The following is a 22,813-nucleotide window of genomic DNA, read 5'->3' on the forward strand; positions in this document are numbered from 1 at the left end:
AGTTTCATTTCTGTTTTGAATAGTTTGTGGATTATTTTCTAACCAAAATAATGTTTTTGAAGTGCCTGAGGTGCCAAAGAAACCTGTACCTGAAAAGAAAGTCCAAGTGCCAAAGAAGGAAGCTCCCCCAGCTAAAGGTACATTAACTTGTAATTAGCTGTGATCAGAAAGGTTTTCTAGACTTCATTTATCTTCTTGCTTGTGTTAAACACTAGAATAGTTAAAGACTGTTGCTCTTAAGAATTGTGGTTCTTTGTGTTTGTGTTCAATTGTTTAGTGTCACTGGCTTGTGCGTCATGGTGTTTTACAGTCTTATGCCAAGCTTAATTTACAATAATATCTTACTAAGTTCCAGACGTGCCGAAGAAACCTGTGCCAGAAGAGAAGGTTCCTGTTCCTGTACCAAAAAAGAAGGAAGTTCCACCTGTCAAAGGTATATCAGCCCTTGGCTGAATGTGTTAAAAAAAAATATTTTAAAAATCATTGTTTGTTCACCTTTCCTCTTTAATGTAATGTAGAGTGAAGAGAGTTTTCTATTCTTGACAGTTCTTGTCATTCCACTTTATTGATTCTATAATTGTTCTTTACCTTATGGTTCAAAAATAAAATTCTTAAACTACAATAATATTTTTAAAGTGCCTGAAGTACCAAAGAAACCTGTGCCAGAAGAGAAGGTACTTGTCCCGGTGCGTAAAAAAGTGGAAGAACCTCCACCAGCCAAAGGTACACCAGTTTCTGGTTCAACTGCATAATTCTAGTTTTGTTTCTTCAGCTTTAGAAGACTGCAAGTAACAATCCCATTCCTTATCCTAGTGTGTTTGATACAGAACCACTCACTGACCTATGTTTGATCAGGACACTGTGTTGTGGCTGTGTCTGTTAGTCACAGGTGCTATGCTTATTCTACACTTTGAAAATTTCTATGTTTGTCTTGTATTGTCTTTCTCTTTTCAATCTTATATATCTAAATTATTTAAAATTACTTGCTGTTTCAAAAACAGATGCTCCAAATGATAAACAATGTACCTAAACAGCCAGACTTCCCCCTTCGCCTTACTACGCCAGTTTGTAATGCTGTAGTCTGTATGTTTGTAAGTTTACATCTGTGCATAAATCTGTGGATAAAATCAATGTTATGTTTCATACACAAATTTTACCGTATTTGTGTAGTTATCTTAATATCAGTTATACAGTTAGCATTTTATTATGTTTTATGTTACATTGAAAATTAATTTCTTAAACAAAAATGGCTTTAAAGTACCTGAAGTGCCCAAGAAAGTTCCAGAAAAGTACTTGTCCCTGTACATAAAAAGCCAGAACCTCCACCAACCAAAGCTATCTCTTCTTATAACTGAACATGTGGTTGATGCTTCTTACTGTTTCTGTACATTTGTTATTAGAATTTAACTGAAGTTTCATAGTAGTTTGTGACAAACGTACTTGCTGATTCATACTCCTTAGCTTTTGTGTAAGATGTCTCTCAGTTTCTGATGTTGTGTCTAAGTTTTCTACAATTAAATACTGTCTTTGAAGTGCCAGAAATACCAATACCTCGCCGTGAAGAGGTACCTATTTTTGCTCCTGAAGAAGAAGAAGAAGAGGAAGAGGAAGAGGAAGCTGTTCCAGAGATACCACCAAAAGGTACACCATTCCTTCTTGAAAATTATCAGAGAGAGAGAGCTTTGTTCAGTTCATTTAAAGATCTTCATCTCTATTGTTTTAAGCTGGATGTAAACCTTCATTATCCTTCTGAGGGCAGTTTTATTATTATTATTGGTCTTTGTGACTTTGTTCTGTGGTTTCAGTAGCTTTGATGCTCTAAAAGTAATTGAACATTTCTTATCAAAACAATATCTTTAAAGTGCCAGAGGTGCCCAAGAGAGCTGTCCCAGAAGAAAAAGTACCTGTTGCAGTTCCTAAAGTAAAGAAAATTCCACCAGCTAAAGGTATATCACATTGTGGTGTATGCAGATAATTCTTCTCCCTTACATTTTCATATCTCAGTGGAACCTCATTTTAAAAATAAATTTATACTCATGTAAAGTCAGATCCTTGGTTATAGCACCCTGCTGCTCCCCTGTAGTGCTAGGTCTCAGGCAGGGCTTGATTGTCTATTTTGTTATTGACTTCAGTGGGCTGAGAATGAGGCCTTGAATGATCTGCTTGTTTTCCATTTTAAGTGATTGCTGTGAATTAAATAATTCATTGTAATATCATTATTCAGAACTAATGTTTACATTAATTTAAAATTTGTTTAAACAAAATACCTGGAATAATATTTTATGGGCCTTTACCTGGAAATTCTTCAATTCAGGGAGATCATTCTGACTTGTACCTTGAAAGTATGCTAAAATCTCAAGACTTTAAACTAAACTTATATAAAAATAGCATCAAATCACAACTGACCATACAAATAACCAGAAGATATACCCTAAATATAGTATTCGAAGTGGAGACAGACTACTGCAGAGGCCACCCTTTGGTGCTGAGCAAATTCTACCTCAGCAGCTGAGTTTTTTAGAAAAAAATTGAAAAGCAGACACTGGAAGATTTTTATGTAAAAAATTAGATGCTAATAATCTTCTACAACCTCTCATTTGTGGCATATCTTGCTAATATTTTCCATTGGAAATGATGCTGTGTAATTAAGAATTGGGTAAAAGAGCTAATCGTTATATAATCCTTATAACCCAATTGCACCTTGCTGCTTTCAGGGAGTGAAAAATAACTAATAGAGTTTCCCTTATCTTTATTGCTATAGTTACTTTAAAGTTGGTGTCCTTGTGTTTTATGTTATGAATTTCTCTTTGTGATGTTCTGAAAGTAAATTTCTTAAAATAATCTTTGAAGTGCCTGAGGTGGCAAAGAAAGTTGTGCCTGAAGAAAAGGTTCCCATTTTTGTTCCTGAAGAAGAAAGAGAGGAAACTATTCCAGAGGAAACTATGCCAGCAAAAGGTACACAATCTTTTCTTGCAAGTTACTCATGAGATCTTTTTGGTTCATTAAAATTCATCTTTATTTCTTGTTCTAAGTTGTATGTAAATCTTAATGATCTTTTTGGGGAGCTTGTGATCTTGTTTCATGTTTTTTCATGTTTTTAATGCTCTGAAAGTAATTTTAAAATGTGTTTGCAAAATAATATCTTTAAAGAGCCAGAGATTCCTAAGAAACCTGTCCCAAAAGAAAAAATACCTGTACGCACTCCTGAGAAACTGGAGCTTCCTCCAGCAAAAGGTACATATATTAATACCTAGGAAAACAATGTGTTGTTATTCTCATTCAATGTCTCTATTTTATTTTGTTTGTTACTTATGTTAGTTTTGTGTCCCTGCTGTCTTTCTGTATTGATGTCTTAGAGTGCCTGTCAAATTCCTAGTGAAAAATAAGTTCTGAAATGATATAACTTGTTCAAGAACTCTGCCTATGGATACAAAGTGTGGTTTGCTCTTATTTCTGTTTCATCTTTAAAATATTTAAAATATATTCTGCAGATCAGTTATTATTTCATTGTGTCTGTTTGTATGTTTTCTGTTGTCTTTCTCATACTACTGGTGGATGACATTCTTAAAGTAAAATAATGTCTTTAAAGTGCCCGAGATGCCTAAGAAACCTGTTCCTGAAGAGGAAGAACCTCTTCCTAAAAAGGTGCCAGCTCCACCAGCCAAAGGTATTGCAGTTTGTAAATGCTATTATCATTAATAGATAACATTCTTCATACAAGTTGAGTTTAGCAAGGAACATTTTAGTATGTCTGTCTCATATTATATTTGTCACTATGCTATTTGTTTGTCTGTAAGTTTCTGTTCTGCCGTTTGTAAGCTTCTGGGTTTGTGTCTATTTAAAAACTGTGCAAAATAACACTGAAGTTAGGTCCTATCTTTAAAGTACCCAAGGTGCCTAAAAAGGTTGCTCCTGAAGAGAAGGTACCTGTTGCCCCCCCTGAAAAAGTGGAGGTTCCAGCTGCAAAAGGTATATGTACTCCTGATTATAATTAATATTTGTGCTAAAAATACTCTTGACCTTCTTCTTTCTAACTTTTGTCTTTGTTGTATGAGATTTCTGCTTGAATTGATGTTAAAACTCTTCATTATCAATGTTCGCATTGTAGAACCATAAAGCTCTGTTCTGTGTACTTTTTTACTTCTACTGCTTTAAGGTGTTTTTTTTTAAAAAAATTCCTAAAAGAAATCCATATCTTTAAAGTCCCTGAGGTGCGTAAAAGAGCTGTTGCAGAAGAGAAAGTGACAACTGTTGTGCCCAAACCCAAAGAACCAACACGAACTAAAGGTACAGATGTATTTCTTCTTATTCCTCCCAAATATTTGTTTTTCCTCCTCATTCCTAAAATCCTTTGTAATATATATACTGTTTCAGGAGCATGTTCTTATATTTTAACGTAACCTATGCTTGTGGTTATCATGTACCTTTTCTGGTTTATGTGGATCGTCTTGACTAACTGTAAAAAAAAGAAATTAAATCATTGTAAGGTAATAACAATAATACTGTTTCTAAAGTGCCTGAAGTATCCAAGAAACTTGCCCGGAAAGAAAAAGTCCCTGCTCCTGTAGTGGAGAAGTATGAGTATGCATATGAAGAGTATGAGAAGTACGAGACATATGAAAGTATTGAAGAGTTTGAGAAGGTTCAGGAAACTGAAGAAATTGAGGCATATGAGGAACCCGAAGAACCTGAAAAATATAAGGAGATTCAGGAACAGGAATACGAAGAGGAGGCTGAGGAGCAAGAAGATGTCTATGAAAAGTATGAGTTAAAGGAGAAGGAAGAGATCTATGAAAAATATGAGGAGGTTTACGAAATCCAACCAGCTATAGGTACATCAAGTCATGTTTTCTTCATTCTTATAGTTTGTTGAGTTCCCAGCTACTGCTTAAGCCTCCTTTGGGTGTTTATTTATATTTTTCCCCATTTGTAGTCCTATGTGTGTCTGTTGCTGGTAATGATAAATCCATTCAAAGATTATTTCTCTCCTACTCCTTCCTAAGGAATTCTTCCCTTCAGAGTGGAATGGGAGGACACCCCATCTGACTGCCGAAGAGTGAGCTAGTGTAGATATGACACAAGCAAAGTAAATGCTAATTTTCTGATGCAGTTCAGCTTCAACATGTATCAAATATTTTTATGTGTCAATATTAGTTTCTTTTGCCCAGTTCAACTCCTGTGAGTTACAGAGATGTTAAAACTCATGTAGAACCTTCCTTGTCATAATTTAAATTTATGATCATAGGATCCCTCATGCTAAACAGAAAGTGCATCTAAAATGTACCAGAAAGATGTACACTGATATTCCTTAGCTTTCATTGCTCAAGAACTCTGAGACAAGTGGTTGCTCACTTGTCTCTGCATAATTGATGAGATGGTTACTCTACAAATGAGTGATTTCTCTGCTTGCTGTCTTTGTATCTGTGGTAATTCCCCATAAATAACTTAAAATCCATAATGAAATATTTTTTAAAGTGCCTGAGGTGCCTAAAAGACCCCTGCCGGAAGAAAAACTACCTGTTCCTGTTCCTAAAAAAGAAGCTCCTCCAGCTAAAGGTACATTTGCTATTAGATAAATTTAAAAACACAGCCTTCTGCCTGAAGTCTCTGAATCCCCAAATCCATTAATTTACCTATTCTGATCTGACTGCTAGACCCTTAACTTTCTTTCACAGTACAGTCAAAGACAGGGATTAAGTTACTAAAAAAATATTTCTTTAACAAATCAAAACTGAGACTAATTATTTTCTGAGGACAAAGGAAGTGCAGGCAGGACCTTCAAGATTTAATTATAAGTGACATTTTATAGCTAATCATTGAAAACAAGCAGATGAATAAATTAATAAAAGTCTGTTGAGCTATAGCACCATATCAGTGAAACTAGTTTCCTACAGAATCCTAAAAACCTAGGACCTTCTTCTACCTAATCATGTGCTGGAGTGCATACAATCTTAATAGGTGTCCTCTGTATTGGGCTCTACAAAAGATAAGTGTCATGAATAGCAGTTGTCAGTGGATGCTAGTAGAGTTTCTGTACCAGTCTGGAGCTCTGTAATTTTCTGTTCAGAGCACTTAATTTGCCAGAAATTAATTTTGTGCTATCTTTTATAGCTGTTTCTCATACAAATTATCAGAATGAAATCAGTGGGAAAGGGGTCTTTTTTTGCATAAAGACTGGGAGTTAGTTGATAGAAAATTAAAACCTTACCATATTCCCAGCTGGTATTAATTAGAGCTGATAGTTCATGAAACCTAATTGCTAAGGCTTGTACTAGTCAAAAATTCACCCAACAAGAGCAGTGTTTTTCATTCAGTGAATACTGAAGACTCGAGCTATGTGAATTCAAGCAAAATAGTCTGGATGGGTGGCGTGCAAGGTCACCACTCAATAGCAACTGAGGACACTGCATTTTGTAGTTTTCTAGATTTTCTGCCTCTTTGCATTGTTTGTCTTTTGTTTAACTTTTATTCTTACATAATATTCATACTGCAAAAGTTCTTAAAAAACTACCAATGTCTTTAAAGTGCCAGCGGTGCCAAAGAAACCTGTTCCAAAAGAAAAATTGCTACCTGCTGCTCCTAAAAAGGAAATGACTCCACCAGCTAAAGGTATACTTCCTCTGCATTGTCCTCATGAATCATTAACTCTTATTTCAGTCTTTTGTCTTCACTATTTGTTGAGATGTTTTATGTCCCCACAGTGGGTTTTTTTTTTCAAATGTTTGTGATTGAGTCTTTTTTGCCTGTTGGTTTCAAGTAATTCATTGAAAATATGTGAGAGTCACTTTAAAAAAATGTGTGTTCTGTCATTACGCTACACATCAAAGCAATTCAGAAGGAAAGAATATTTTTATTTCTTCTGAAAAAGAAGGAGATTCCACCATCCAAATGTATGACCATCTTTCAAGAATATTTTTTTAATGTTATTCTTCTGTCTAATCTTCAAAATTAACATAGATGTTCTTTCAGGAAGTATTTAATCCTTTGTTGTTTCATGAATCTTCCTTGTTATGTTTGCTCTTCTTCTTTCTAACCTCTTCCAAATAACTTTGAAAGCCCTAAAAGTAAATTATATCTTAAAGGGCCAGCCATTCTCAAAAGAACTGTCCCTGAAGAAAAGAAACCTACACATACACCTGAAATAGGAGTTCCACCAATGAAAGGTAAAGGAACCTTTGATATAACATTTTATGGAAAGGAAATATTTGTGTTGTTTTTCCCAAATAGCATCTTCTAAAATGATCCTTGTGTTCTTTACACCCTGGCAAGAGTCTCTAGTCTCTAAGTGCAGATTCAGCACCCAGTGATAAATTGAAAACTCTGAGGTAAACATTTCAGATATGTGCTATATATGTGCTAAAGAGTAAATACATTGATTTATGAATGAAAACATGCTGAGGAGGTATCGCTACTTATGCTACCAGTATGTAAACCTTCAGTGCTTTTATATTTGTAATATAGTTGTGAATTTAGTTTAAACAGGGGGGTTGAAACCAATACATTGGTCATGACACTGGTGGAGAAGTAATAAGGCAAGAGCTAGTAAGATAAAACCATTAAAGCTGTTACACATATCAGAAGGAAAAACATGATGATACAGTGGGAAAAGAAATGGCTTATGCTCTTTGAGAGCAGAAACTATAAATTTCTTCACATAATGAATTGTTCCAGCAAGACATGTCTAGAACTCTATATTTCATTCTCAAAAAGGCATAGTATTTGGGACCTTAAAAGAACTTAGTTTTCTGGGTTTATTTATTTATATTGAATTTTAAAAGTTGAAAATTATTTTGAGGTTACTAAAAGAAAGCTAATATCTTTGAAGTTCCTGAGTTTCATAAGAGAGCTGTCCTTGAAGATAAAGTACCCACCGTTATTCCTAGAGAAGAGGAACCTCCTTTGTATGAAGGTACATCAATGACACCTCTACCAAGCAGTAAATTGCAGAGAGTATATCCATTCATGCTCTAGATTGTTCTGTAAAATACGAGATATTTTCAATTATTTTTTAATTATTTAAAAGCAACTCCCATCCATGTCTTTGAGACCCTCTCTCCCCCCAAATTTGGTTATAATTTAGCATTTTTGAAGTGTTCTTTTCTTCTCTAATAATGGGAGAAAGAAACATAAATAAGAGAGAAACTAAGTTTCTGGTCCAAGGAAGCACTTTAGCCACATTTGACCAAAGAAATGAACTTAAGTAGACACTGGTTTAAGAGCCATCCTGAGTAACAATTAATTTTTGAGCTGGGATATAGATAGTTAATGCCAAATGAGGACGTGAATAAGATATTTAAATAATTTATGTTTAAACAGCTCTTTGTCCATATACATGTCTGCATTTTTTGCATTATAAGTTGTCTTTCTAATCTTGTCTTGTAAATAATATTAAAATATGTAAAATAAACTAATATCTTTAAAGAGCCTGAAGTTTACGGAGAAGTTCCAACAGAAGAAAAAGTCCCTGTTATTATTCCTAGTGAACCAGAAGCTCCAGCAGCTAAAGGTACACCAATTATTCAAGCAATCTATAAATCAACACATTCCCTACAAATTAGTTACTCATCTTCATCATTCCATCCATGTGCTAATCTGTTATTTAATGTGTTCATTCTAACGTTTCCTTAGATGCTATGTGTCTGTCATTGCTTCTTTGTTACCTACATTTTGTATATGGTAATGTTCTTTTAAAAATGTAATATCTTTGAAGTACCTGCAGTAACAAAGAAAACTGTCCCACTGAAGAAAATACCTGTTGCTGTACCTACAGAAGAAGCTCCTCCAGCTAAAGGTACATGACCTCCAAATGGATTTTCTCTAGCCTCTTTCAAAAGTGAAGTACCAAGTGAGAAACCCAACATGCTTGTTTTTTCTTGAACAACATGACCAGGTGCTATACACACTGTTTTCTTCCATTTGATCTCTTGTTGCAAGAGTAAATTTTGTCTGTTTGTCTGTTTTTATCTTAGAAAGAGAGCATGCATACAGGGAGATCAGAGATTAAAAACATAATCATTTTGTAATCATTTACAAAGAATTGAAAAAATATTTCAGCATCTTTCTTCATATGTTAAACTAATGAACAGTTATTAAGACAGAATCATTCATCTTTCAGGAAAACAAATTCAAGGAACTTTTTCTATACGTTCTTATTTTTGTTTTGTGTTAGCAGCTGCTCAAACAGATTGATACATTCTGCATCAAGAATTTAAAGTTTAAAAAGACAAAATTAGACAATTACAAAGAAATTTAATAGACAGGAAATTCATAGCAGGGCCAGCGATTAGCCTTATATTTTTTTGACTTCTTGTCTCATGTTCTATTTCCCAAAATACTTTCTCTGACAATATATTAAAAAAAAAAAAACTAAAAGGTTGCGGCAGAAGCTTGTTTACAGAAGCACTCTTTGCAGTCATGTCAGGGACTTTAATAAATTCAAGATTAAAGTAAGACTTTAAATGAGGACAAAATACAAAGCCACAAAAATTTCTTCATAGAAAAATAGTTTTGTAATAAAATTCCAGAGCTGAAAAGCTCTATAGATGTATGAAACATAATATTTAGTTAATTTAGTTATTTAGTTAACCACTGGAGTTTTGTCTTGCTTTTATTGGTAATTTTGAAATTTTAAAAAAATAAAACCCTTTAAATTGCCAGAATTCCTTAAGATTGTTTGATAAGGAAAAAAGAGCCTAACTACTATCTTTTCAGAGAAGAGCAAATTCAGACCTGTAAGTGCTAGGAGTTAGAAAAACAGTGAACTCCAGAAAGTGAAGTTGTTGAGTTGTATTCACAGGTTAATACCATGTATTTTCATATTGTTCTAGTAGAAATTTTTATTGTTTTACGAAACTGTACTATTTATTTCCCAGTGCAAATTTCTAAAATAAACCCATATTTTTAAGTTCCTGAAGTACCAAAGAAAGCTGTCCGCAAAGAAAAAATACCTCCTGCTCTACCTAAAGAAGAAGCTTCACACCTTAAAGGTACAAGAAATTTTGAGTGGGGTTTGAAGGATAAAAAATATTTTTTTCATATATAAATCTTCAACTATTTTGAGCACATTCTGTCTACCATAAACTAGAGTTTAGTTAGCAGCTTTGGTTAGCTGCAACAGTATAAAATTAATTGAAAAAAATTAAAAATTATATCACCTGTAGTTGTTCTTAGGGGGAAAATTAGCTTTATGTGAAAAAGAGACAATTGCAAGGGACCCTGCTACTCGAGATCAGTCCAGGGTGGGGGAAATGAAAAAAAAAAAAAGAAAAAGTGATAGAGCTTAGATAGACAGAGCCTATCTCTTTGCACTCAGTTGAAGTAGCTCAGTTTAAGACATATCACACATCTTTCTTCTGGCAAGCTGCAGAGGTCAGATCAGGGTAGAATATGAGATTTTTTTCTTCCCTCATTTGAAAGAATCCTAATTTTGAGAGTCAATATAAAATAGACCTGTGTATCTTAAGATGAGCTTGAATATTTGATTCTATTTGTTCTTTATCTTTCACATTGTCTTGTTTTCTGAAGATATTCTAAGTTAATTTAAGTATTTAAACTAATATCTTTCAAGTACATGAAGTTTATGAGGAGATGCACATAGAAGAAGAAATTTCTACTGTTTATAGAAAAGAGGAGGCTCCAGCACCTAGAGGTATATATCTTCTTCATCATCTCTTCCTGCAATTTGCAAAGTCATGAACTCCAGGAAAATTAAATTATTCATGCTCACGGTTTAGTTCTTGTTCAATGTAATTAATATTTGTGTTCATTCTTTTACTACCTTACTTACATTACAAATGGGATTTTTTAATGACTTGTCCTTCTATTCTTTAAGGTACTTTGATAGCCTAATAGAACTGAAGTCTTTTGCTGATAACATCTTTCCTGTTTCTTACATTGTTTCTGATTTAATAAGTCATGGTCGACTTGTGTCAGATTTGTGGCATTTATGTTGTATATGTCTCTTTTCCTGTTTCTCAACTTGTCTTTAAGTCATAAAATTAAAATTAAAATCAGTAAATATCTTTCAAGTGCCTGAATTGTCCAAGAAAATTGTTCCTGAAGAGAAACCTGTCCCTCTGCCTAAAAAGCCAGAAGCACCACCTGCCAAAGGTATAGGTCAACGTATCCTTTCCTTCTCCTTTTTCTTCCAAGTATCTTCTGCCCCTTGTTTTGTTGTTGTCAAGTAATTAAAAATTAGTTGAGTTTGTTTCTTCTACCCAAGAGTAATCCATTGTGATGGCACAAAAATTATATCAGAAACTAGGCAAACGGACTAAAAATAACAAAAACTCTAGCTGAGTCAACATGCACTGAGATTTACAGAACAAACATTTTAACTTCATAGGTGTTTATAGGTACTGTAAACAGCCTCAGAAATTCTATCAATACTCAAGCAAGAAGTATATACACTTACTCTTTCACATTGCTCATGTTAAACTTAGAGATCAATTGATTTAATTTTCAATGGAAATAGCTTTAGGCACAGAAACCAGTTGCAACAATTCATTCAGATATTTTAGAAGTCTGTCTGAACTAGCAATTTGTGGAGCATGTCACCACTGCATGACAAAAGATCCTCAGCAAAGTTACTTCAAACTGTTATTTTCCAGAGGGATAGAACCACAGAGGCTTTTCAGAACATGTAACTGTGTCAGAGTATCCTTATACATCTACTTGTTTTGTGTTATTTCTCTGTATTGCATGTTTTATTTTCGTAATTCTTAAAAGTACACTAATATCTTTAAAGTGTCCAAAGTACCTAAGAAATCTGTCTTAAAAGAGAGTAAATGTTGCTGTGCCTAAAAAGCCAAGAGTAACACCACCTAAAGGTTGTATGTCAATAATGGTGACTCTCTGGGGAGATTTCTCTTTGTCTTGGGCAGTAGGGTTTACAGTAAAAGAAAAAAATTACCCTTTATTTGTCATTTATAAAAACATCCTACTAGTATGTAATAGTATACAACATTTTTTGCATGACATATCTCTTTTTATATCTGATCTTTCCCATATGCTTCTTGTGAGACTCTTCTTAATAGTTTGCATATTTTTAAATGCCTTAAATATAACAAAAATGAATGCTGTTTTCTTTAAAGTGCCAGAGGTGCCCAAGAAAATTCCAGAAGAGAAAGTACCCATTGCTGTGCCTAGAAAACCAGAACCAACACCAGCCAAAGGTATGTTGCACTACAGATAACTAAAATTTGGAAGAGAAAAAAACCTCTCCCTTGATTGTGCACATTAGTTTTTTGATTGTTTGTTTGTGTTGTCCTATTACTTTTATTTTCTGTGCCCACGGTTCTATATATGCTACTGTTCTGAAAATTCATCTTTTTGAATCATAGCTGTAATCAATATACCAGTGTGTTAGAAATACTGTTGTGGCTGGGTGGAGATGAGACTGATACTTGAGAACCACAACAGAAATCTTAAAGAGGAAACAGGGCTTCTGTGATCTGAAATTCTCCCAACTGACAGTGAAAAATTAGCCCCAAAAGAGAATTTAATAATTTCAAAGTATAGAATAAGTGATACAGATGTCTAACACAGGAGAACACCCCCCCCCCCCCCCCATGCATAGATGAAAAATTGATACCAAGAAGTCATTGTGCACAGAAGAAAGTGACAAGGAATACAGAATGGACAATGGCAGCCTTAGTCAAATGGAGATTCGGGAGGTGGTTGAATAAAATGGAAAAATAATGTAATGTAGAAGAAGAAAGTCCAAAAGACTCTGAGGTGTTTCCTCAGACTTTACAGGGACATAAAAGAAACTTAAGTCAATAAACATGTCAAATTAATGGCTCCATTAAGAATCTCCCTACTTTGCAATTTCTACTGAAAAGCTTTGAACATAGCTGTAAAATTTTGTATAACTGAAAATAATCTCTTTCCTTAAAGTGCCTGAAGCACCCAAGAAAGTAGTTGTAGAAGAGAAAATCAAAGTTGCTGTGCCTAAAAAGCCAGAAGTACCACCAGTTAAAGGTACTTATCATTAATAAAAGCATGCCAATAATCTGCCTTACTTTCACTGATAAGACCTTTTTGATACTATTTCCCCATCTTTCTATCTCATAAACTCTGATTTTTTTTATTTCATTTTTTGGGAGCAACCTCTTTACTCCTCTCAAATGACTCAATCAAGATTGAGAGCAAAAAGTCTATTTGGTAAAGGGTATTATATTTAATTGATGTTACCTGGTGTCATTTTGTTTGTTTCTTTTTCCACTTTAATGCTATTTAAATTTCTTTAAATTCTTAGTATTATCGTAATTATTAAAGTGCCAGAAGTGCCCAAGAATGTCCCAGATGAGAAAATACCAGTTGTGGAGCCTAAAAAAACAGTAGTTCCACCAGCTAAAGGCACTATGACAAAATTAACAGAATCAAAACCATCACTTTTTTATTGTTTTAACACTAGAGAAGACAGTACCCAAGACCTCTGTCAGAATTTTCTTCTGTTGTCAAAGGTTTTTCAAGTGAACAAATGTGTTGTGTGAAAAAAAATAGATATTGGTGATAAGTGTTCTCACTAATAGTGTTCTGCTGTTATGCTTTAATGTTGTTTATGAAATTCTTATAGTAAAAGTTATTAATATTTTTCAAGTGCCTGAGGTACCAAAGAAAGTGGTCCCAGAAGAGGTTTCAGTTAAAGTACCAAAGAAACCAGAACCTCCACCAACTAAAGGTAACTGCTGTACATCAGTAGTGAAAGAAAAACCTTTCATTGTCTAAGGTACAATTTTAACATATTGGTAATTTACTTTTACTCTGAATGTTCTATAAAATATTTTTGTTGTTTAAATTGTAGTTTATGCATCTGTACCTCAATGAGACATCAGAGAGAATTTTCTGTAGGCAAAGGAAAAAGTTGATATTCACATTCAAAACCACAGATGCTTCCGATGTCCAAGTTTTACTTTTTCTTAGTGTCTTAATGCTGCAGACATATGTTTGAATTTCAAACAAATAAAATTAATTACTTTCTTTAAAGTGCCTGAGGTGCCCAAGAAAGTGGTTTCTGAAGAAAAAGTACATATTGAAGTTCCTAAAAAAACAGAAATTCCACCACCTAAAGGTACATGTTCAATACTGATAAAATTACACAGAAATGTTAATTTGTTTCTCTAAATATTATTTAAGTTTGTGTCATCCTCTTTTTTTATATTCTAATATCTATAAATGTTACAGATTGTGTTGTCTTCTTCACTTGTGAATAGCTCCCAGTAAGCAACAGTGGCTATTAATGGTGTGCATCAAGCAATATGAAAAAAACACAGATTATTTATAAAGTTCGGGGGGGGGGTGTCTGGTGTTGTTTGATAATTTTCACCTTGGAGCTATTGTCATCTTTTTAATTCCTATTCTTCAAATTCCTGAAAGTAAAACAAATAAATATCTTTAAAGAACCTGAGGTGCCGAAGAAAGTTGCTCCAGAAAAGAAAATACCCATGCATAAAATACCAGAACCTGAGGTTGTGCCTAAAGAACCAGAACCTGTGGTTGTCCCAGAACCAGAGGCTGCACCTGAAGAACCAGAACCTCTACCAGAGAAAGGTAAATCTCAACACTAATAAAATAACAAAAGCAATATTTTTTTCTCTTTTCTTTAACACTGTAATTTTCCAGGCCTTCTCTTTTCTGAGATTCTAAATTACACTTGCTCTACGTATCTGCATATGTGTGTGAAACACACATACGTGGGTCTTTTTGAAGAATAGTGACAAATCTTGGATGTCTGAACTGCCTGTATTTTATACTTCAATTCTTCTTACTGTTTTGGATTATTCTTACTATTTAACCCACTTGGGTTCATGAAAAAAACCACAACTAATATCTTTAAAGTGACAATATAGAAGAAAGAAAGTACCCATTCTAGTAGCTAAGAGGAGAAGATATCACTGTAATTGAAATACAAGAAGTTCCACCAAGAAAAACTAGATGCCGTCACTGCTAATTTTTGAAAGAATCTTTAGCTTATTACCTGCAATGTTATTAATATCTTTTGTCCTGTCCATTCTGTTTATAATTATCATGGATTTTACTTACAAATTCAGTTATACTATCAGTGCACATGTGCACTTGCACATATGTGGGGGCATGAGGCTTGGTGCGGGGGGGAGGGCGGTGGGTGTGTACATTTGAGAGAAAAGGGAGAAAAGCCAAAATGTGATATATTCATCGATAAAAAGGCCAACATAAATGATTGATACCTGATATGTTTTTAATGTTTTCATTACAATTGTGGTTTTATGTCTTATGATTCACTTAAATTTGGTGTGATTGTCAGTGCAGTTGTTAAATTTAGAACTAATATCTTTTATGTACATAAAGTGGCCAAGACAACTTTCCCAGGAAAGAAAGTACCTGTTCCAGTTTCCCGAAAACCAAAGCCCATTGCAGGACCCCCAAAACCAAAGCCTCAAGAGGTAGAACCTCAAGAACTGGAACCTGCTAGCGTGGCCCGAAAACAAAAGCCTGTTGTAGCACCCCAAAAACTAGAGCCTGTTGTGGCATCTGTGGAGCCCGAGACTGTTGTGGCACCCCAAAAACCAGAATCTGTTGTGGCATCCCAAAAACCAGAGCGTGTTGTGGTGCCTGAGAAACCAGAGTATGTTGTGGTACCTGAGGAACCCAAGCCTGATGGGGCATCCCAAAAACTAAAGCATGGTGTGGTGCCCCCAAAACAAAAGCCTGTTATGGAACCCCGAAAACCAAAGCATGTTGTTGTGCCTGAGAAACCAGAGTTTGTTGTGATACCTGAGGAACCCAAGCTTGATGTGCCACCCCAAAAGCTAAAGCATGGTGTGATGCCCTCCAAACAAAAGCCTGTTGTGGAGCCCCCAAAACCAGAGCCATTCATGGCCCCTGAGGAACCTGAGCTCACTGTGGCACCTGAGGAATCAGAGACAGTTGCATCAACCCAAAAATCAGAGCACGTTGTGTTGCCCCCCAAAACAAAACCTTTTGTGCCACTCCAAAAAACAGAGCTTGTTGTAGCACCTGAAGAAACAGAGTTTGTTGCAGGTTTCCAAAAATCAATGCCTATTGCAGTGTCGAGAAAATCGAAGCCTGTTGTGGCACCCCGCAAGCCAGAACCTGTTGTGGTGCCTGAGGAACCAGAACCAATTTTAGCACCCCGAAAACTAGAGCCTTCTACAGCACTTCAAAAACCAAAGCCTGAAGTGGCATCCAAAGAACCAGAGCCTGTTTGGGCACCTGAGGAACCACCACCTTCCGAGCTGGCCAAAAAGCAAGAGAGTGTTGCTATACATAAAAAGCAAGCAGCTCCACGGTCTAAAGGTACCTCTTCTGAACAGGATCTCTTTTCCTTCTCTTGAGTATACTATGTTTCACTGTTCGTTTTAAAGCTTAATATACATAACTAAAAGATACTAATATCTTTAAAGAGCCTGCAACGCCCGAAAAGGCTGTCCCAGAAGAGAAAATTCCTGTAGCTGTTCCTGAAAAACCACAACCTCCATCAGCCAGAGGTACATGTTATCATGAATACATGATAAACATACCTAATCTTCTTCTCTTAAGTATTATCTTAACCTCTTTTGTTCTGTCTGTCATTTAGAATCTGAGGTTTTAAATGATGCTTGCTAAACAAATTGCAGAGTATGAGTGCGTGCCATACTGTTGCTTCAGAACATTTCTGTTGTCCTCTGTATTTCAGTCTCTGTACTTATATTCAGTTGTATTGTAATTGTAAAATGAAATGCACTAATATCTTTGAAGTGCCTGAGATGCCTGAGAGGACTGTCCCAGAGGAGAAAGTGCCCATTGCTGTACCTAAAAAACCAGGAGCTCCACTTGCTAAAGGTACATGCCACAGTGATTATCATCATAAGGAAGGGTTGTGGTTTTTTTTAAATTAATCTCATTTTAAATTGATCTTTCACTGTATACTCTGTTATCTAAAATGTCAGAGAGATGTACCAAATATGAATTGCTGTGCAGGGGCATCAAATGTTTCCTCAACTAAAACCATCCAAACTTTTGTTGTACGCTTTTTTTGGCATATTCAAAAAGTTCAGGAGGTAAGATTTAGTTTCTTAAGCGATAGCAATAAATCAAGCTGGTATGATGAACTTCTGTTTACCAAGAAATGCCGGAACTTTATGGATGCTAGCAAGAGAATGAATGCATAAACTGTTGTTCACATTATTAGTGGGGATGGTTTAGTACATGGCTTAGTGGGACTTGGCAGTATAAGGTTTACGGTTGGACTCAATGATCTTAAAGGTCTTTTCCAACCTAAATGATTCTATGATTCTGTGAGAAAGGACAAAATAAGCAGAAAGTGAAGGTTTCAGCACAGAGTAGCAGTTTCTGTACATAGAGCAAAATAATTGCAAATATCTCTATGTACCTGTGTTGCCATGGGTAACATCATGGAGCAGAATCTTTACTTTAAACTATTAATTATAATTTGCCTGTATTTTGGTCACATGTCAACATTCTCCACTCTGTGATTTGCAAAGATGTTACATGACATGAATACCACCAAAGAGCTGTAAAATTCCTGTGAACGCCTAATTCACTGAGCTTTGTAAGAGGCATTTATTTTCTCAGATTAATCACAATGAGAAAATTTATAATTGAAATACTAAAAAATTAATTATGATACTCTAAAACTGTATACACCATAGATCGATGCAGTGCTGCACCATTTAATTTCCTTTAGAAAGTCCCAAGCACTGGCCAGAGAAGTAAACATTCCCTCTGCTACCAGATTCTCTCCACCTGAAATACAATGACATTCCTCAAGTGAAGTACCACCTCACAGTGATGATATTTAAGGATTTAAATCTTTTAAATTAGTATAGCAGGAAACAGCTATAAGCAGAATCTAGTGATTAGAATGGAAGCCAGAGCTGTTACAGGAAAGAATGTGCAAAGCAAAAAAAGAGAAGCATACAAAGACAGAAACAGAAAGGTGAAGTCAACTAGAAGGATAAAAATAGTGATAATATCCAAGTGACAAGTAAAAAGACAACAGTGACTGCCAAAACCAGCACAGAACACACAGTCATGAAAGATACATGACTGATGCTCAAATACAGAGGGATTCCACAAATAAGTCTCTAATCAGCTGTTACAAAGAGGGCATAGGTTTTCTACTTTTCCACCTTGACTCAGAAACAGGAAGTAAACACACAGAATTCCCATCTCCTGTGTGACGTAATTGATAACCCGACCATTCCATGTGCTTGAAGCAAAGCGTAACTGATGACTGAATGTAATGACAGCACTTTCTCAAAGAGGACTGCATGCACGTATTATTGATTGTCTTATTGTTTCTTATACGTCTGTAGTGCCCACAAACCTAAAATATACTAATATCTTTGAAGTGCCCAAGGTGCCCAAGAAAGGTGTTCTGGAAGAGCCCTTGCCTGTAGCTGTGCCAAAAAAGCCAGAACCTGGACCAATTCGAGGTACCTGTTGCCCTATGCATCAGCCTGAGTGAGGCTGTTTCTTACTCTCCTACATGTTACTTCTGATGTCTGTTATGCTGTCCATTTGTGATTACCTGAAATGTCTACGTTGTGTGCTATGTATCGGTTAGGAATTCAACTATCTAGGGTTTTGTATAAACAACCCAAATGATATTTTGAATTTATGGATTTGTTTTCATATTCTGAATCAGCAGATACTGAAATGCCATATTTTAAAACTTGATCATAAGTTTTTTTCAGATTGCTGACCAATTTTGTTATCTTAAATTGACACAGTGAATGTCTCCGTGATTCTTTTGGCAGTCTCAGGTAGTGTATATGATAGACATGAGTTTTCCAAAATGAAAAACCAATTTTTACTCAGAAATGCACATATGAGGGCAGTAGGAAGAAGTGACAGCATATCAAGTGTTTAAAGAAAATGCTGGTAATTTTGAGTTGATAATGAAAAAGAAATGGCTATAAAATCTGGTGAACCATGCGGGCTGTGGAAGTTGCCACAGTGAAATGAAAATTGAGGCGAGCGCGCTACTCAGGACAAGAAAATAAGCCTATAAAAAGAAAAGCATAAACAAAGAATGGAAATGGAGAAGGACAGAAACAGGGACAAAGGTGAAATACTGGGTTCCTCACTCTGTCACTGCCCACACTGCTGAATGCAAAACACCGGCAGATTTATGAGGAATGGCAACAGATAAGATATGCGCTGAGGTTGCTCCCGGGGAAGAGTCAGGTCACAGCGGGGCTGAGAATGGCACTCTCTCCTCCCCAGGGGGGAAGGCTGCTGAGTACAGAGCGGGGTATCCTAATTCACACCTCACCCTCGACATGTAGCTCAACATAGCCAACAGTTTTCTCACAGAACCTACCTGGCATCACCACTCTGTGCTTGTGCTCGTGCTTGTGCCTGTGCCCGTGTGCGGTTTTGTGTGTATGTGACTCAGTGAGTGAGAGAGACACGGGTCAATACCGTGAGACCAGTTTGGCTACTTTCATGAACGCGTCTCTAGTTTACATTTCATTGTTCATCTTCCTGTTTAATGTATAAAACTGACTGTTACTAATATCTTCGAAGCACCTGAGGTGCCCAGGAAGGCTACTCGCGAGGAAAAAGTACCCGCGGCCATTGCCAAAGCACCAGAGGTTCCAGCACCCAGAGGTACCTGTCTTCATGGATAATTTAACAAAGATACTTAATCATCTTCTCTTAAGCGTTGCCCTACCCTCTCTTGGCCTGTCTCTGTTTCCAAACTGAGACGCTCAAGGTTGTGCACGCCGGGTAATCGGTGCTGCACGTGTGTGTGAGGATTTGAGCTGGCTGTTGTGAAGTTGTGTGTCTGTGTTGCCCTGGGTTTTGTTCCTACTTGGCATGTGTTTTCACCAATGTAAAATGAAACGCACTAATATCTTTGAAGTGCCCGAGATGCCCGAGGCAGAGGTCCTGGAAGAGGAAGAGGAGGAGGAAGCGCCAGAAGAGGTGGCACCAGTTGCTGAGCCTGGAGAGCCAGAAGCTCCTCCAGCTCCAGGTATACAGTGGTGTTCTGAAAGAGCCTGCCGTGCCCTCCGGGTTGCTGCAGCACTGAGTGCCCTTTGCCCCTCTGCATTCTGTGGGGAGGGGTGAGAGCGGCATTTGGTCATGTTGTGTCTGTATGTGCCTGACCTTTAGCTTGGTCAAGTAAAAGGAACTAATGTCTTTAAAGTGCCCGAGGTGGCTGAGGAGGAAGAGCATGAAGAGGAGGTGCCAGTGATCGTTCCCCCAGAGCCTGTGGCTGTGCCCAAGAAGCCTGTGGCTGTGCCCAAGAAGCCTGTGGCTGTGCCAAAGAAACAAGAAGCTCCACTAGCTAAAGGTATATCTTCTGTGGGGAGGTGCTTTTTATTTTAGCGATTTAATTAATTTTTTTCATTTGTTCTCCCTTCTTTTCTGTAAGATTTGTTATGTGTCCTCTACCCCTAGCCTCTGCTGTGCCTGTCTTTGCATATGTGACTAACGAACCAGTCACCAGAAGAATGTTACATTGTTAGAAATATCTAAACTCTTTAATTTTATCATAAGTGTTATAACCTTTTGTAGTTATTTTAACTGTGAAATTAAGAGGAAATAATATATTTAAAGTGCTCAAGGTGCCCCAAAAAGCTCTCCCACTAGAAAAAATGCCCATTACAGTGCTCAAAATACCAGAACCAATACCAGCCAAAGGTACATGTCATCTCTATTAGTATCAGCATTAGAAAGAAATATCATGCTCTTCTGCACTTAAGTTGAACTAATTTTTATGGTGATTACCTATTGGAGATAGGTGCTTAAGAAATCTGAAGAGCAATGGGGATTGTCAAAAACATGGTAGAAATACTAGATTCAATTCCTTGAAAAATATCTGCAGCTTCCTGAACTTTTTGTAAAGTTTAAGAATTAACATTTACTGAATGTTTAGTTTAAACAGAAAAACATGTTGTTCTGAAAAAGAGCCTGCAAATAAGTCTTCAGTTTAAAGGACATAGCGTTGCACCCCTGAATTTTCTGATAGACTGTACTACTGGATGACAGCAGCACTATCAGTTCTCTACCTCGTTAAAAGTAAGTTAGTGCCAGTATACATGAGGTAGATTAGCTAGCAAAAGACTGGATATATCTACTGAAGATGTTATAGCACATGAAAGTGTCATTTATATAATCCAAAAGAGAGGAGAGGAAGTATATGTTTCTGTAAACAGGAGAATCTAAAAGACAGGAACTGTGGAAAACTGAAAATGAAGAAGAGGTGTAAAGAATGGAAATAATTGATAGAAAAAAGGTGGTAAAGCTAAAGCAAATGTTACTTTCCTAAAGAAAATTAAGCTTCAATGACAAAGTAGTCATGAAAGATACATGACTGATGCTCAAATACAGAGGGATTCCATAAATAAGTCTCTAATCAGCTGTTACAAAGAGGGCATAGGTTTTCTACTTTTCCACCTTGACTCAGAAACAGGAAGTAAACACACAGAATTCCCATCTCCTGTGTGACGTAATTGATAACCCGACCATTCCATGTGCTTGAAGCAAAGCGTAACTGATGACTGAATGTAATGACAGCACTTTCTCAAAGAGGACTGCATGCACGTATTATTGATTGTCTTATTGTTTCTTATACGTCTGTAGTGCCCACAAACCTAAAATATACTAATATCTTTGAAGTGCCCAAGGTGCCCAAGAAAGGTGTTCTGGAAGAGCCCTTGCCTGTAGCTGTGCCAAAAAAGCCAGAACCTGGACCAATTCGAGGTACCTGTTGCCCTATGCATCAGCCTGAGTGAGGCTGTTTCTTACTCTCCTACATGTTACTTCTGATGTCTGTTATGCTGTCCATTTGTGATTACCTGAAATGTCTACGTTGTGTGCTATGTATCGGTTAGGAATTCAACTATCTAGGGTTTTGTATAAACAACCCAAATGATATTTTGAATTTATGGATTTGTTTTCATATTCTGAATCAGCAGATACTGAAATGCCATATTTTAAAACTTGATCATAAGTTTTTTTCAGATTGCTGACCAATTTTGTTATCTTAAATTGACACAGTGAATGTCTCCGTGATTCTTTTGGCAGTCTCAGGTAGTGTATATGATAGACATGAGTTTTCCAAAATGAAAAACCAATTTTTACTCAGAAATGCACATATGAGGGCAGTAGGAAGAAGTGACAGCATATCAAGTGTTTAAAGAAAATGCTGGTAATTTTGAGTTGATAATGAAAAAGAAATGGCTATAAAATCTGGTGAACCATGCAGGCTGTGGAAGTTGCCACAGTGAAATGAAAATTGAGGCGAGCGCGCTACTCAGGACAAGAAAATAAGCCTATAAAAAGAAAAGCATAAACAAAGAATGGAAATGGAGAAGGACAGAAACAGGGACAAAGGTGAAATACTGGGTTCCTCACTCTGTCACTGCCCACACTGCTGAATGCAAAACACCGGCAGATTTATGAGGAATGGCAACAGATAAGATATGCGCTGAGGTTGCTCCCGGGGAAGAGTCAGGTCACAGCGGGGCTGAGAATGGCACTCTCTCCTCCCCAGGGGGGAAGGCTGCTGAGTACAGAGCGGGGTATCCTAATTCACACCTCACCCTCGACATGTAGCTCAACATAGCCAACAGTTTTCTCACAGAACCTACCTGGCATCACCACTCTGTGCTTGTGCTCGTGCTTGTGCCTGTGCCCGTGTGCGGTTTTGTGTGTATGTGACTCAGTGAGTGAGAGAGACACGGGTCAATACCGTGAGACCAGTTTGGCTACTTTCATGAACGCGTCTCTAGTTTACATTTCATTGTTCATCTTCCTGTTTAATGTATAAAACTGACTGTTACTAATATCTTCG

General features: G+C 36.4%; 1 protein-coding gene across 1 annotated transcript in view; it reads left to right on the forward strand.

Annotated features, from left to right (window-relative positions):
• Positions 1–22,813, forward strand: part of TTN (titin) — a 244,973-nt gene that overhangs the window by 106,852 nt on the left and 115,308 nt on the right. The window contains exons 135-165 of the mRNA XM_030019102.1: positions 63–137; positions 350–433; positions 637–723; positions 1,534–1,641; positions 1,863–1,946; positions 2,851–2,955; positions 3,151–3,234; positions 3,590–3,667; positions 3,886–3,969; positions 4,204–4,287; positions 4,515–4,832; positions 5,476–5,556; positions 6,526–6,609; positions 7,083–7,163; positions 7,826–7,909; positions 8,423–8,506; positions 8,711–8,791; positions 9,906–9,986; positions 10,568–10,648; positions 11,029–11,109; positions 12,093–12,173; positions 12,898–12,981; positions 13,604–13,684; positions 13,991–14,074; positions 14,404–14,553; positions 16,741–16,824; positions 18,357–18,440; positions 19,537–19,620; positions 19,877–19,987; positions 20,162–20,308; positions 21,637–21,720. Of these exons, the coding sequence (XP_029874962.1) occupies positions 63–137; positions 350–433; positions 637–723; positions 1,534–1,641; positions 1,863–1,946; positions 2,851–2,955; positions 3,151–3,234; positions 3,590–3,667; positions 3,886–3,969; positions 4,204–4,287; positions 4,515–4,832; positions 5,476–5,556; positions 6,526–6,609; positions 7,083–7,163; positions 7,826–7,909; positions 8,423–8,506; positions 8,711–8,791; positions 9,906–9,986; positions 10,568–10,648; positions 11,029–11,109; positions 12,093–12,173; positions 12,898–12,981; positions 13,604–13,684; positions 13,991–14,074; positions 14,404–14,553; positions 16,741–16,824; positions 18,357–18,440; positions 19,537–19,620; positions 19,877–19,987; positions 20,162–20,308; positions 21,637–21,720 (3,003 nt within the window). The remainder of the gene's footprint in view (positions 1–62; positions 138–349; positions 434–636; positions 724–1,533; positions 1,642–1,862; positions 1,947–2,850; positions 2,956–3,150; positions 3,235–3,589; positions 3,668–3,885; positions 3,970–4,203; positions 4,288–4,514; positions 4,833–5,475; positions 5,557–6,525; positions 6,610–7,082; positions 7,164–7,825; positions 7,910–8,422; positions 8,507–8,710; positions 8,792–9,905; positions 9,987–10,567; positions 10,649–11,028; positions 11,110–12,092; positions 12,174–12,897; positions 12,982–13,603; positions 13,685–13,990; positions 14,075–14,403; positions 14,554–16,740; positions 16,825–18,356; positions 18,441–19,536; positions 19,621–19,876; positions 19,988–20,161; positions 20,309–21,636; positions 21,721–22,813) is intronic.

This window comes from Aquila chrysaetos, chromosome 6 (genome assembly GCF_900496995.4).
Source record: "Aquila chrysaetos chrysaetos chromosome 6, bAquChr1.4, whole genome shotgun sequence".
NCBI classification, from domain to species: domain Eukaryota; kingdom Metazoa; phylum Chordata; class Aves; order Accipitriformes; family Accipitridae; genus Aquila; species Aquila chrysaetos.